Source organism: Wickerhamomyces ciferrii, contig 00034 (assembly GCF_000313485.1).
Source record: "Wickerhamomyces ciferrii WGS project CAIF00000000 data, strain NRRL Y-1031 F-60-10, contig 00034, whole genome shotgun sequence".
Lineage (NCBI taxonomy): Eukaryota > Fungi > Ascomycota > Saccharomycetes > Phaffomycetales > Wickerhamomycetaceae > Hansenula > Hansenula ciferrii.
Window position 1 is genome coordinate 12,529 of NW_011887706.1, and position 16,471 is coordinate 28,999.

Consider the following 16,471-nt stretch of genomic DNA (forward strand, 5'->3'; position numbering starts at 1 on the left):
TTAATATAATTTATAATTATCGTATACATTATACTATTTTCGCGGAAATGTTACCCTGCTGTTTAATTTTAGTATGAGATAATGATTAATCTATGGTTTGCAACACCAATTACACGGTTAGAAAGCTGATATTTTGTATAATAAATATTCATAAAATTCCCTACAAAATGGTCTAATTACTGCTTGGAAACTCACCATATAACCCCTGATTGTGTGTTGATGCACAGTGTAATTACCGCATTCGGAAAGTCAACATTCCAACGAAAAGATAAACAAGGATTTAAATACCAGAAAACCTTCAAACCAACCACAATTCAACCACCAAAAACCACAAAAGAACAGCTCAAATCAGCCAGAAGAAGTCCCTGTTACGCTCTCCCTTCCAGTCGCTCTCTACCATATTATTACCCCCTGTTTTTTATACCAAGGTCCCGCTGAAAACGACATTTTTTTATAAACTTCTCGTTTCAAGGTTTAATTAATTCACTCAGTTTTATTATATTCATATAACTTTGAATAAAGTCGCTCATTTACTCTCAATTTTTATCAAAGGGTCAAAGCTACAATACCATACTGCAATAGACAAGCTACAAATTACTTTTTTTAGTTTTTGAAATAAATTACTGGTTTTTATATTACGTGTTTTAAAACAATAGAATTTCAATTTTAATAATTAATATCAATAATGACTACTGAAGAACATGAACAAGTTGTTGATCAACAACAACAACAAAATGATACTCAAAATGAAGTCCAAAAGGATGTCAAAGAAGATTTACTAAAAAATGAAGTTAGTGGTGATTCAAATGGTGAAGATGAAACTTCTGAATCAATTAAAGACACCAAACAAAATGAACAACAAAATGGTGATTCATCAAATGAACACAATGGTGAACAAAATAGTGAACAATCCCATCAACAACAACAACAACAACAACCTGAAGTTCAACCTGCTTTAGCTACTCAAGGTGGTCGTGAAGTTTCAAACAAGATCTTATACGTTGGTGGCTTAGATAAAACTATTAGTGAAGATCAATTACGTGAAATATTTTCTCAACATGGTGAAATTGATAATGTTAAAATTCTTTTTGATAAAAATAAACAAAATTTTAATTATGCATTTATTGAATTTCAAAATGAATTAAATGCTTCAAATGCATTTCAAGAATTAAATAATAAAACTTTACAAAATTCAGTTATTAGTATTAATTGGGCTTATCAATCTCAACAAGCTAAAAATTCTTCTGAACATTTTAATATCTTTGTTGGTGATTTATCAACTGAAATTGATGATGAACAATTAAAAGCTGCTTTTAATGAATATAAATCACTTGTACAAGCTCATGTTATGTGGGATATGCAAAGTGGTCGTTCAAGAGGTTATGGATTTGTTTCATTTACAAATCAACAAGATGCTGAATTAGCTTTAACAACAAAACAAGGTTCACAAATTGGTAATAGACAAGTTCGTTTAAATTGGGCTTCTCATAAACAACATAATAATCATGGTCATAATGGTCATCATAATCATCATCATAATAATCATCATAATGGTCATCATCATAGAAATAATGGTTATAATCATCGTGGTCATCATAATGGACATCATAATCATCATTTAAATGGTTATCAAACAAATGGTTTACATTCTACAAATGGATTCACAAATATAAATCCAAATGGATTAATTAATGGTTCAACTTCATTAACTGGTACTACAACTTCAGGCGCACCAGGTGCACCAACTCCATTAACAATCACACCAGCAGGTGCAGTTCCAACAGTTGCAACAGGTTTAAACATTGTTTCACCACAATCTTATGATTTAGTCTTGAGAAAAACCCCATCATGGTTAACAACAGTTTATTTAGGTAATTTAACTCCATATACAACACAAAATGATTTAATTCCATTAGTACAAAACTTTGGTTATATTGTTGATTTAAAATTTCATCAAGAAAAAAATTGTGCATTTATTAAATATGATTCTCATGAACGTGCTGCTTTAGCTATTGTTCAATTATCTGGATTAATTATAAATGGTCGTCCTTTGAAAACTGGTTGGGGTAAAGATAGAATTAATCATAATGTTCAATATCAAAATTATGGTCCTGTTATTTATCAAGGTCGTTAATTGTGAAAAAAACTTTAAAGATAGAAAAAAATAAAAAGTTATATAGATGTTGATTTTGATTTTATTTTCTTTACTTTTGTTGTCTTACCAGTTGCTGATTTATCAATTTGATTTTTAATTTTGATTTTGATTTGAATTTGATTTATTGTTTAGTGTTTCTTTGTTGAATTTTTATTTTTTTTATTTTACTCTCTTATATCCTTTTTTATATTTTCCTTTTTACTTTATCCTTTTAATTATACGTTTTTTGATTTTATCGAAATTTGCAAACATACTAGATCATTTACTAGTATTATAAAACTCTAATGAATAAAGATCTTTGTATATCTAGCTATTAAATTTGAAGACTAATTGTTTCCCTAACATACCGTATATCCACTCTTTTGACTCGAAAAAAAGCACACAATATGGCTAAATCCAACACTAGGAGTACGTCATACTTATAAAACGCTTTAAACTCGTTCAATCATGGATATAAGTCTTCATTCAGTATTAAATTGAGTATAATTTTAGTTTATATGTGACCGGAATTATTCAAATTTCCGGCCTTGCATGTTTTTTTTTCCATCAAAAAAATTCACAATCGATGAGGTCTTTTAATAAAAATGTTCTCTAAAGTGGTTAAAAATTAAAAGGGAAAACTGCTCTAAAGTGGGTTCAAATTGTTGGTTATCATCCTTTCTTAGGTCAAGCGCTGCTGTTTCTTGTGTGAACTTTTGAAATTTTACCAATTTTTATTGTGGTTACAAGTCCGGTTATTTGAGATCTTGGATAATATTAGAAAGATCAATTATATTCAAATTTTGATTCAATCGTTCTTTTTTCTCATTTTGAAGGTTTAAACTTGTTGATTCATTAATTTCCAAGTGTATGTCTTGAAGGACCAAAAAAAATCAATCTATATGTTGCATATATCATCCAAATCATATTTTTCTCTAGTCATATTTGCATTCTCCTTATTCAATTTAATATCAAAAACTTTAGCTATATCAACTGATAAATTAGCTTATTTGAATCAATTAGATAATAATAATTATTCTACATTGTCTAAATTAATATCAACTACTAGTCCATTGTGGAAAAATTGGAAAAATCTTTTATTTACTTTAATTGCATTAGGTATTCCAACAACTTTATTTTTTTTAAAACCTTCAATTTTAAATTATATTTGGGATTCAATGTTTAATAATTCTTCAAGAGGTAATTTTATGAATCGTAGAAGATTCAGATTTGATAAGAAAAATGATCCAACTTATCAAAAAGTTCAAAAAAAAGGTGGTAATATTGGTGGATTAATAAATGATGGTAACACATGTTTTATGAATTCTGTTTTACAAAGTTTAGCATCATCAAATTCATTAATGGATTATCTAGATGAAGAATCTAAATCAAAAGAAGTAGATTTCACCATTGCATTTAAAAAATTGTTGGATCATTTGAATTCAAAACATTTTAGTAAAAATCATGATTATAAAACAAATCCAATGTTGAAAACAATGACAAAGTCTCCAAATAAAAATTTCCTGTTGGGTTATAATCAAGAAGATGCACAAGAATTTTTCCAATCTTTATTAAGTGAATTAGAATCTGATTATAAAAAAATACATTCATCATCATCAACAACAAATAAAACAGAACCAATTTATAATACCGAGTTACCTTCAGATGCTGTTCATGGTATTGAACAATTAGGTCATTTAGGACCTGTTTATATTCCATCTTCACAAATTGATCCAAATTTACAAGATGCCAATTTAAAATCTTCACAATTTAATTTGATAACTCCTGTTGATGGTTTATCAGCTGAAAGAATTGGTTGTTTACAATGTGGTGAAATGGGTGGAATTCGTTATAGTGTTATTAGTGGATTAAGTTTAAACTTACCACCTGATAATTATAGTGCTTTAAAATTAACTGATTTATTGAAAACTTGGATTGAACCTGAAATTATTGAGGGGGTTGATTGTAATAGATGTGCATTAAATGCTGTTTTAGATTATCAAACAAATCATTTACAAATATTAGAATCCAAGGAGAATAAAAGTGAAAAATTAATTGATTTATTAAAAACTAGAATTGGTGAAATTAAAAATGAATTACAAAAACCAATCATTGATGATGAAATTTTTAAAAAATTACATACTGAAAATATGATAAAGAAATGTTCAAAAGCAAAACAAATTTTAATAAGTCGACCACCACCATTATTAGCAATTCATATTAATAGATCAGTTTTCGATCCAATGACTTATAGAGTTCGTAAAAATAATGCAAAGGTTGTTTTCCCTTTAAAATTAGATTTAGATCCTTTTGTTGCTGAACCAAATGATATTAATACAGATGCAAGATTACCATTATCTAAAAAAGTTGTTCATGATTTACAAGAGGAAAATGAAGATGTACAAGATGAAGATGATGATCAAGCTCAAGATCAACACAACCAATCTTCATCTTCTTTGGAAACACCAGAAGGTTCAGAAAAGCAAGATGATGATGAATCTGAAAAACAAACTCAAGAATCTTTGAAAACAAAAACAACTGAATTAAACTCAGATGGATCAGATTCTGATTTAGATTCTGAAGAAGAAGAAGAAAGAACTTATCCAACAAATTCAACATCTATACCAACAACTATAGAAAAACAAGATTTATCAGGTCCTTTAGTTTATGCCTTACGTTCAGTTATTGTTCATTATGGTACACATAATTATGGTCATTATATTGCATATAGAAAATTTAGAGGTGTTTGGTGGAGAACTTCAGATGAAACTATTGATATTGTTGATGAAGATGAAGTTTTATCAGCACCTGGTGTCTTTATGTTATTTTATGAATTAGATTCTTTAAGTAAAGAAGAAGAAGATTTAGAAGATTTAGAAAATGAGGTTCAAGATGTAAAGATTTCAGGTGAATCTGATGAGGAAGAAGATAATGAAGAGGAAGATTCTAAATCTGATAACGAACTAGAAGAAGAAGAAATTAATGATGAATCTGAAGAAGGTAATAATTTGGCGCAAACTATTGCAAACTTGTGATTGTTTAACTAATTAAAATGTTTAATATATAATTAATAATACAATTTAACATGTCCATGTTACTGATAAATTTAATAATGTTCTTGTATATCAATAAAAACAACGGTTATCATGTTATCATATAACGTACGTTAAAGTTTTATTATGATACCATTAGTACGTTTTCTAAGAGCTTCCAAATTGAGTCACTTCATTAGAAAACCTACATGTGCAATATTCTGTTATTATACAACACTGGAGTTTGAGTATTTGAAGAAGGATGATTCAAAACTTCTTAAAGTTGGTGATTTTTCATTTCAAAGATTACTTAGATGATTCTCTGTTTCTTAATGTTTTCGCGACCCGATGAGCTGAAAAAAAAATTGTCTACATAATAACACACAGTTAATACAGAATTCTACTAAAAAGAAAACCAAGTAATTAAAACCGCAAAAGATGGGTTCAAGTGACGCCAGAAAGGAGAGAAGAAAAAGAGATCAACATGATCATTCTCCTGAAGCACCAACCAAGAAGGCTAAGATAAACGGAAATAGAGGTAGAGGTAGATCTGAATATAGAACTGTTACAAGAACTGCTAAAAGACCTTCAAAATTTGAACAAGTTGAAGCTGAAGATGAAGACGATCATGAAGATAGCGGTAGTGAAATAGGAGATGATAGTAATCGTGGTGAAGAATTTGATAGAGATGATAAAGGGAAGGCTTATGATGCTTTGTTGACTTTATTAAATGCTGAACAAGTTGAAGATGAATCTGAAAGTGATGAAGACGAAGAAGCTTCAGAAGTTGAAGAATTGGAAGATGAAGAAGATGATGAAGAAGATGATGACGAAGAGAACCAACAAGAAGATGAAGGAGAAGAAGATGAAGAAGATGTTGAACCAGAATTTGATTATGACTCGGAAGATGAAGATTTAAGTGATCCATTTGAATATCATTTTGCATCATCATCAGAAAAATATTTGGATGAAGCATCTGAAGCTTTAAAATCTGCAAAGAAATGGAGCAATAGTAAAAATACACATGATGATTATTCTTCAATTGTTTCATTACCATCTACTTCATCATCAACAAAATATAAAGAAATTCCAACCCATTCAAATCTAAATGATTATAAAATCAAATCAAGATTATTAGAACCTTTCAAATCCAAGTTTCCTGAAGCTTTAGATACAGATATTTCTAAATTAGTTACTGATCCAATGTTTTCATATAAAGATGTTCTTTTCCCGTACCAACATTTTTCCAAACAAGAAGATTATAGAAAATTATATTCATTGCATTGTTTAAATCATGTTTTCAAAACTCGTGATCGTATTATGAAAAATAATGGTAAAGTTTCTATTCAAAATGAAAAAATTTCAGAAGGTAAAATCAAACCAGAAGATGAAAAAGAATTTAGGGATCAAGGTTTTACAAGACCAAAAGTGTTGATCTTATTACCAAGTAGAAATCATTGTTATAAAGTTGTTGAAAATATGATTTCAATGAGTGGAGTTGAACAAGTTGAAAAACAAAAAAGATTTAAAAATGAATTTTTTGATGATTCAACACCACCAGATAATAAACCTGAAGATTTTAGAAATTTATTTGAAGGTAATAATCATGATGATTTTAGAATTGGTATCAAATTCACAAGAAAATCAATGAAATTATTTTCATCATTTTATCAATCAGATATTATCTTAGCTTCACCATTAGGTTTACAATTCATTCTTGAAAACCCAGATAAAAAAAAGAAAGATGGTGATTTCTTAAGTAGTATTGAAGTTCTTGTTGTTGACAATGCTAATGCAATTGAATTACAAAATTGGGATCACGTCTTGACTGTATTAAAACATGTTAATAAAATTCCAGGAAATTTACATGATACAGATTTTGGTAGAGTTAGAATGTGGAGTATAAATGATCAAGCTAAATTATTTAGACAAACATTGGTATTTACAGAATATAATACTCCAAATGTAAATAATTTATTGAGTAAATCACAAAATATATTTGGGAAATATAGATTTAGACCAATTATTCATACAAAAGATTGTTCAATGTCAAAAGTTGGTTTGAAAATAAGGCAAATATTTAATAGATTTGAAAGTTCAAGTCCAATTGATGAACCAGATGCAAGATTTAATCATTTCAAATCAGTTATTGTACCATCATTATCTAAATCAACTACCTATGAAGATGGGTTATTGATTTATATCCCATTATATAGTGATTTCTTAAGAGTTAAGAATTATTTACATAATAAGACTTCATTATTATTTGTTGATACAGATGAATACACTGAACAAAAGGATTTAACTAAAGCTCGTGCATTATTTCAACAAGGTAGAAGAAAAATTCTACTTTATAGTGAAAGATTACATCATTATAGAAGATTTGATTTAAAAGGTGTTAAGAATATATTCATGTACGGGGTACCAAATAATCCAATTTTCTATACAGAATTAGTTTCATCAATTGGTCGTTCAGTTTATGAAGGAATTGCAGATTTTAATATTTCAAATGTTCGTATATTATATTCCAAATGGGATTCATTAGCTATTGAAAGAATTGTTGGTAGTGAAAGAGCACCAGTGCTTACCCATGGACAAAATGAGTTTTATGAGTTTAGATAGAAAATTGTATTATAATATATAGACATAATTTTTAACAATCATCTGTCAATGTTTTCTGGTAAAATGATTATATGTCAAATAAAGTTCTTTTTATAAAACCGGCACCGAATAAAAAAGAGTCTAGTGTGGGTCCTACCGGAGTCTAGGATCTACTCCAGCCTAAAGGATCCGAAGAGAACCCCAGCTAATTCTCAGTAATAAAATTTGTCTACGCTGTGATTGGGTTGTTGGACAGAAGGAGATACTACCATAGAATCATTTTACACAGGAACATCTTATAAACTTGTAGAAACACCAATTGCAGAACTAGTATTGACGATTTGCCACTTTAGCCGATATAAAACTCAAAGATATTTGAAGAACAATTAGCAAAAAAGAAGAAACTTGAGTGGCAAATTGCTCAAAGTTTAATGATGAGATAACTAGAATACTAGAATTATGTATCAAGTTTATAATATTTTTTGACTCCAGGTTTTGGAGATTATGGGTCTAGCTAGGAATCCGTAGCCATAAGCGAATACGATGAGTTTAGATTAATCTGATGGGTTTAGAAAAGGAAATAAACGGATGGACAGCTGTAAGCTGGAAGTGTTAGGAACCAAGTAACCTATTATTCATTGGCATTCAAATAAACAGTGAACAAACACCCAGATTTCATTCTACCACCCTTATTGATCCAATATCTTGATGATTGTTTAAGTACGAGGCATCTATCTGTCAATTTCCAGACCCTCCAGGGTAAGACTCGGGACTACCGCAAAATATTCGTCCAGTGCAAATTTAAAAAAGCTTTAAAACTCTTCAAAATCATTCAAAACAAACTTGTTGGCGCTTAATTCAAACAATTTTATAAACTACACACAATCTCAACATTTTCAATTTGACAACAGAATACCCACTCGTTTGGATGTTCATATAGTCACAGAGCCAATTATCTCATCGCTGCTTGTTATTCACACCCGCTTTTCTTATCAGAAGATCCTGTCAATTTTGCCCTCCAACTCGCTTGTATTGACCTGTTTTAAAGATCAAGATCCAATAGTCAGAGCTGACAAAATATAGAAAAGATTGAATAAAAAGTTATTGTTGAACTTCAGATTACTATTCATACAATCAATTGAATACTGAGAGTACAATTCTTCATCACAAACCCAATATGTTGAAAGCTTTACGTTATCGTGGGTTACCACGTTCTTCAGGTTTAGCTAAATCATTAAGATCTAAGAGTTTACGCTCTTTTGCAACTTCAAACGATAGTTTCTTACAAACCCAAAATGCTACTTATATTGATGAAATGTATGATGCTTGGAAAAAAGATCCTTCATCTGTTCATGTTTCATGGAATGCTTATTTTAAAAATTTGAATGGTAATGCACCAGCTTCTCAAGCTTTCACTGCTCCTCCAACTTTAGTTCCAACCCCAGCTGGTGGTGTTGCTTCAGTTATTCCATCTGCAAATGGTGCATCCTCAGGTGTTAATGATGATGTTTTACTACATTTGAAAGTTCAATTATTAGTTAGAGCTTATCAAGTTAGAGGTCATCAAAAAGCTCATATTGATCCTTTAGGAATTTCATTTGCTGATGATAAATCACATCCAACTCCAAAAGAATTGACCCTAGAACATTATGGTTTCACTGAAGCTGATTTAAACAGACAAATCACTTTAGGTCCAGGTATTTTACCAAGATTTGCCAAAGATGGTAAATCATCATTAACTTTAAAAGAAGTTGTTGATACTTGTGAACAATTATATTGTAGTTCAATTGGGTTTGAATACATTCATATTCCATCAAGAGAAAAATGTGACTGGTTAAGAGAAAGATTAGAAATCCCAACTCCATATAAATATACCGTTGATCAAAAAAGACAAATTTTAGATCGTTTAATTTGGGCAACTTCATTCGAAAGTTTCCTTTCTACAAAATTCCCAAATGATAAAAGATTTGGTTTAGAAGGTGCTGAATCTGTTATTCCAGGTGTTAAATCTTTAATTGATCGTGCAGTTGAATTAGGTGTTGAAGATGTCGTTATTGGTATGCCTCATCGTGGTAGATTAAATATGTTATCAAATGTTGTTAGAAAACCAAACGAATCCATCTTTTCAGAATTTACTGGTTCAGTTGAAGTTGATGAAGGTTCAGGTGATGTTAAATACCATTTAGGTATGAACTTTCAAAGACCAACAACTTCAGGTAAACATGTTAATTTATCATTAGTTGCCAATCCTTCCCATTTAGAAGCTGAAGATCCAGTTGTTTTAGGTAGAACTAGAGCTATTCAACATTATAAGAATGATGTTGGTAACTTTGATAAAGCCATTGGTGTCTTATTCCATGGTGATGCTGCTTTTGCCGCTCAAGGTGTTGTTTATGAAACTATGGGTTTCACAGCTTTACCAGCTTATGCTACTGGTGGTACAATCCATGTTATTGTTAATAACCAAATTGGTTTCACCACTGATCCAAGATTTGCAAGATCTACTCCATACCCATCAGATATTGCTAAAGCTATTAATGCACCAATTTTCCATGTTAACGCTGATGATGTTGAAGGTATTACATTCATCTTCACTTTAGCTGCCGAATGGAGAGCTACTTTCCACACTGATGTTATCATCGATGTTGTCGGTTATAGAAAATACGGTCATAATGAAACTGATCAACCTTCATTCACTCAACCATTAATGTATCAAAAAATTTCTGAAAAGAAATCAGTCATTGATTTATATACCAAAAAATTAATTGATGAAGGTTCATTTACTAAAGATGATATTGCAGAACATAAACAATGGGTTTGGAATATTTTGGAAGAATCATTCACAAAATCAAAAGAATATAAACCAACTTCAAGAGAATGGTTAACTACTCCATGGGAAGGTTTCAAATCACCAAAAGAATTAGCTAATGAAATTTTACCACATTTACCAACAGCTGTTAAAGAAGAAACTTTGAAACATATTGGTAAAACTATTTCAAGCTGGCCAGAAGCTTTTGAAGTTCATAGAAACTTGAAGAGAATTTTAGGTCAACGTCAAAAGGCTGTTGATTCAGGTGAAGGTATTGACTGGGCTACAGGTGAAGCTTTAGCTTATGGTTCTTTAGTTGATGAAGGTTACCACGTTAGAGTTTCAGGTCAAGATGTTGAAAGAGGTACTTTCTCACAACGTCATTCAGTTTTACATGATCAAAAATCAGAACAAACTTATACACCATTAAAACACATTAGTGAAAATCAAGCTGATTTTATCATTTCAAACTCCTCATTATCAGAATATGGTGTTATGGGTTTCGAATATGGTTACTCTTTAACTTCTCCAGATGCTTTTGTTCAATGGGAAGCTCAATTTGGTGATTTTGCAAATACCGCTCAAGTTATTATTGATCAATTTATTGCAGCTGGTGAATCAAAATGGAAACAAAGATCAGGTTTAGTCTTAACTTTACCTCATGGTTATGATGGTCAAGGTCCAGAACATTCATCTGGTAGATTAGAAAGATATTTACAATTAACAAATGAAGATCCAAGATTTTTCCCATCAGAAGATAAATTACAACGTCAACATCAAGATTGTAATTTCCAAGTTGCTTATCCAACTACACCAGCTAATTTATTCCATCTTTATAGAAGACAAATGCATCGTCAATTCAGAAAACCATTAGTTCTTCTCGTCTCCAAACAATTGTTACGTCATCCATTAGCTAGATCTCCATTAAGTGATTTCACTGGTGAATCTCATTTCCAATGGATCATTGAAGAAAACAACATCAACAAAGATGATATTAAACGTGTTGTTGTTTTAAGTGGTCAAGTTTTCACTGCATTAACCAAGAAACGTGAAACCTTAGGTGATAATACAACTGCATTCATTAGAGTTGAACAATTACATCCATTCCCATTTGCTCAATTACGTGATGCTTTGAATTCTTATAAGAATGTTGAAGATTTAGTTTGGTGTCAAGAAGAACCATTAAATATGGGTGGTTGGTCTTATGCTCAACCAAGATTAGAAACTGTCTTACAAGAAACTGAACATAGTGATAAGAAATTCCGTTATGCTGGTAGAGATCCATCTGCTTCAGTTGCAGCTGGTACTAAAAGTATGCATCTTGCTGAAGAAGCTGCATTTTTGGAAGATGTTTTCGGTGCTTAAATTTAAAATTTATCAATCTTATATATTTTTTGATAAATTTCTGTATATTGAATTTTAACATTTCTGTTATAACTGTTGTTTTTTCTGAGTTAGTTTTTGATTTTTTTTTTAAGCAAACGCAAGTCATTCATCATTAAACAGACTGCCTTTTATATATTTAATTATTTTTTTAAAACAACTTATTTATATATATCTGAAAAGATTTCATACATGTCATATTCCATTATATAATATATCAACACTGTATAACTTAAACATTACACAATTGATTTGAATCAATATTTATTACTGAAGAATGTAGGTACGTTAATTTTTCTAAAGAATATTAACTATACGTTGTCAACTTTTATAGCTCATGTGCTATATTATAGATTATTTAAATATTAATATTGATCAATTCATTTAATATCAGCTATCACTAGTCCAATTAATAATTAGCACAACAGCAGTGATCAAAGTAGACGGACGGGGCATGTGTGCACTTGTACGCGTATGTCAGAAGCTATAGCTGAATATTGAAAATCACAATGGCTATAATGCAGTAACATCATCCATTAGAAAATAATTTTAGAACAAACTTTAGTTAGTAGATATATATCCCAAAGACTACAAGTGGAAAGGTACTTGATAAAATAATCCAATTATTCACGAAATACTTACATCCACTAGTATATACAAATTTAACGAACAAGTGCACAGAGCACGCGAGATAATGGCAGAATTTTTCAATAAATAGTAAATATCTCAGTAGTTATAGCGATAATATAATTTTTGAGCAGACTTATCCTCCATAGTCAAGGACCATTAAAAGATTATACCATTTTACCAACAAAATGTCAACTCAGCTCGACTTTTTGGGGATTGTTTCGTTGTATAAATCTTCGGACATTTAGGTTATGTATTATTTCAAGATGACAAGTTACATAATCAGTCATCTTGATTCTTAGCCCAGCGCCTGCTAGCCGGCTGCTCCGGCTAATATGGGGGGAAGGCACCTTCTAAAGTTTAGGCAGAGCTATTTCCTTTAAGCAAAAACTTAGCAATTGCGCAAAAACAGAAGCCGGCGATCGATCTCAAGTTTCAACGTTTTCATGTCAAACTAAATCTTATAAACATCAACATCAACAACATATATCACATATTCACAACATTCAAATAGTACTTGACCCAGAGCAGCTTATTATAATGTCAGAAACACGTCAACCAACAGCTTTAATCACTGGTGCTTCATCAGGTATTGGTTTTCAGGTCTCCAAACAATTATCTCAAAAAGGTTATAAAGTATACGCAGGTGCTCGTCGTCTTGAACCAATGGAACCTTTGAAAAAATATGGTGTTATTCCAATTAAATTAGATGTTTCATCAATTGATAGTGTATTAGATGTAAAAAAATTCTTAATTGAAGAATTAAAAGATGGGAAATTAGATATTTTATATAACAATGCTGGTCAAAGTTGCACATTCCCGGGTATTGACGTTACAGACGCTCAAGTTGAACAGGTTTTTCAAGTTAATGTCTTTGGTGGAATAAGATTAACTAGAGAATTAATTTCATTGATTATTAAAGCTCATGGTACAATTTTATTTACAGGTTCTTTAGCAGGTATTGCACCATTTCCATTTGGTTCAGTTTATAGTGCTACAAAAGCTGCTATTCATCAATATGCTAGAGCCTTACATTTGGAATTAAAACCTTTTGATGTTAGAGTTATCAATGTTATTACAGGAGGTGTTTTAACTGATATTGCTGATAAAAGAGCATTACCACAAACTTCATTGTATAATATTCCAGAAGGTCAACATACATTTAGTGAAAGACAAGAAATGGCTAAAAGAAATCAACCAATGAGTGCTGAAAAATATTCCAGCCAGGTTATTAACGATATTATATCTGGAAGAGATACTATTGATGTTTATAGAGGATCAAAAGTTTTCTTAGTTTCTTGGTTGATTAGATGGTTCCCAGGTTGGGCTGTTGAATTGATTTTTCAACATAAATTCAAGTTGAATGCATTGTTCAAAGCATTGAGAAGAAAGTATAGTGATGGAGTTGACTTACACTTGGATTGAATATTTTCTTCATGGAGGCTTTGAAATTCTATTTTAAATCTATTTTAGCTCTCTCTTTTTGCTTCAGTTACCCCAGCTATTTATTAAGTTTTCTATATAAAATACGTAATTTGTGCTATGTTTTATTTATGAATGTATATGAGTTTTTCAATTTGTAATTGGTGATTTGTAAATATTAATACTATATAATTAAACGTCATAAATTGTGACGTTTTCGCTTACCAGAATCTGTTGATATGAAACGTTCCTTGTACCTTTTTATGTTATGTACCTTTCGATTATTTATTAAGTGCGATCATCGATATAGATCAATTATATCATAGATCAAAAGCGCAAGGGACGGACAGATCAAAAAGCAAAGCCTATAAATCTTGAGGAATTAACAGGAATACTACAATGATACATAATCCATCCATGGGTCCCAAATGTTTCCAAATTCCAAAGGATGGGTTGAGGCCTGATTTTCATGATACTTATGTGAAACAACTTAAAGTTTTCTTTGTGGGTACTAATCCTCAAAACCACATACTTAGTACATGCTTTGTAACACATCTGAATTTGTGTCCAATTATGACAAGCAGGTACATGGTATACTACCACAGTCGACTAATAGTTTTAACTCTTAACCTGTGTGCTTTGAGTCGTGTGTACGGGGACCTACTACCTACTACCCCTGTACTTCAAATTTCAATCAAAAATCATTTTAATCACGTACCTCAAACTTCTATGTAACACCTTAATTTACCTATTTGAGTTAATATGTATGATCTTTGAAATGTATGGCATACATACGGTGTACGGAGGAATATAAAAATTTAATACTACACCTCTAAAAAATGCGTAAAAGATCTAGTAATTTATCGTGATTGGTCGTTCAAGAGGAGGATTACATTTCAAAAATTTGATCACACAGTTTCTCACATTAATATTTGCAGCGTACTGTTATAAAATCGGAACGGTTTTTAGTTCATGCATAAAGTTGACTGTTCGAGGTACATTGGGTGCCTAAAATTTTTATAACCTAACGTCTATTGAGTCGATTTTTGACTCTAAGCGATCTAGAACTTCCAAAACCCAATTAGATTAATTTCTATAGTACATCAGCGATTAAGATCATGATGATGATATGCCTACATACGTACATTAAGATTACTGGTGGAATTAAGTAACTTGGAAGGAAGAAGGAAGTTTCATAGTCCACTAGAGTATGCACCTTTGAAAACTTGCGGACGTTGTTAAGATAAAGAAAGAAAAAATATTGATGTATTGATCCATTCAAAATGTAAGTAGACCCTTGTTAAGAACTGTAATCATGTACTGCTTGATTTATATTGATATAACACCATGGCGGCTTAATCAAGATATATAATAAATAGCTTAGCACTTTGTTTTAAAGTAGTTTCAAAAAGCTCTAGACTTGAGCATTACAAGTTACAACTTACTAGACACGAGTACGTTCGACTTCGATCTTAATTTGAAGTACTTCTAAGTTTCCATTGCTAAGTCTACAGGTTAATAAGTCAGATGGGGCACAAGGCAGAAGTACTGAAAGGTTCATGGTTTATGGTACTTCATGTGCTCTGGAAACTATATACAGCTGTGAAAAACGTACATATGAGTAGTCCTCTTAGTTGTCTAGTTTTGGTTTAATGAACTACAGCACCCATGTCAAATCAATATGGATCACCTATTGATCAAAAATAATTGGAGATGTATAGGAACTTGGAAGTGTGGGTGATCCTGATGACTTGATAGCGATAGATAGGGGTCAACTAACACAGGCTTGGACATACTATAACTATACGTTTAAAAAAAAGTCATGTTATATATACAGAAGTGCTTGTATCATATAATTTGATATAAATCGAGTACCAGGTGAGCTATATATATGGGCCGTGACCAGCCAACTTTCGAACTAGGTAATATTATATTATCAATTAGAGCCAGTGTACTATAAATGATTTGTAGCATATGTGTACCATATAGATCTTTAAGCAAAATAATATATTCATGTCGATGTACAAGATTTCATCCGCTGATACTTTAGAAACCGTTGATCTATATAGTAGCTTATAATATAAATTATCGATGCAGACTCGAAATGGAAAAAGTTCCGTATCAATATCAATATTTCCAAGCTAATTCTGAGGTCTTCCAACTTCCAAGTTCTAGGCCGAGTATACTTTCTCATTTTGATTTCAAATTCAAAGCTGATCATGAAATCAGAATATCGTATATATATATGAAAACATCTTAGAAGAAACTCAAAGACATGCAAAGTTTATGATCCACATTTATCACCAACAAAACCCTCGATGAACTTATCTATACGTTGTTATTTAGTCCCCCATAACTTGTAAGGTGCTACCTCTTCAAAGTTCTAGCTCATCATGAACAACTCAATCTAGTTTCTTCAACAACTGTCGCACAACTGTCTGAAAATGCTGGTTGCTGCCTGGA

At 30.9% G+C, this 16,471-nt stretch overlaps 5 protein-coding genes across 5 annotated transcripts; all 5 read left to right on the top strand.

Annotated features, from left to right (window-relative positions):
- Positions 1–685: 685 nt before the first annotated feature.
- Positions 686–2,134, top strand: PUB1 (Pub1p; the record flags this gene model as incomplete). Its single annotated transcript, XM_011277766.1, has 1 exon — positions 686–2,134. One exon carries the CDS (start codon positions 686–688, stop codon positions 2,132–2,134), a length of 1,449 nt encoding a protein of 482 aa, XP_011276068.1.
- Positions 2,135–3,036: 902 nt separating this feature from the next.
- Positions 3,037–5,169, top strand: UBP1 (ubiquitin-specific protease UBP1; the record flags this gene model as incomplete). Its single annotated transcript, XM_011277767.1, has 1 exon — positions 3,037–5,169. The coding sequence occupies one exon, from the start codon at positions 3,037–3,039 to the stop codon at positions 5,167–5,169; it is 2,133 nt and encodes a 710-aa protein (XP_011276069.1).
- Positions 5,170–5,604: 435 nt separating this feature from the next.
- Positions 5,605–7,788, top strand: UTP25 (rRNA-binding ribosome biosynthesis protein UTP25; the record flags this gene model as incomplete). Its single annotated transcript, XM_011277768.1, has 1 exon — positions 5,605–7,788. One exon carries the CDS (start codon positions 5,605–5,607, stop codon positions 7,786–7,788), a length of 2,184 nt encoding a protein of 727 aa, XP_011276070.1.
- A 1,156-nt stretch (positions 7,789–8,944) lies between these two features.
- KGD1 (alpha-ketoglutarate dehydrogenase KGD1) lies at positions 8,945–11,941 on the top strand (the record flags this gene model as incomplete). Its single annotated transcript, XM_011277769.1, has 1 exon — positions 8,945–11,941. One exon carries the CDS (start codon positions 8,945–8,947, stop codon positions 11,939–11,941), a length of 2,997 nt encoding a protein of 998 aa, XP_011276071.1.
- Positions 11,942–13,126: 1,185 nt separating this feature from the next.
- AYR1 (acylglycerone-phosphate reductase) lies at positions 13,127–14,011 on the top strand (the record flags this gene model as incomplete). The annotated part of the gene is made up of 1 exon (XM_011277770.1): positions 13,127–14,011. One exon carries the CDS (start codon positions 13,127–13,129, stop codon positions 14,009–14,011), a length of 885 nt encoding a protein of 294 aa, XP_011276072.1.
- Positions 14,012–16,471: the final 2,460 nt, after the last annotated feature.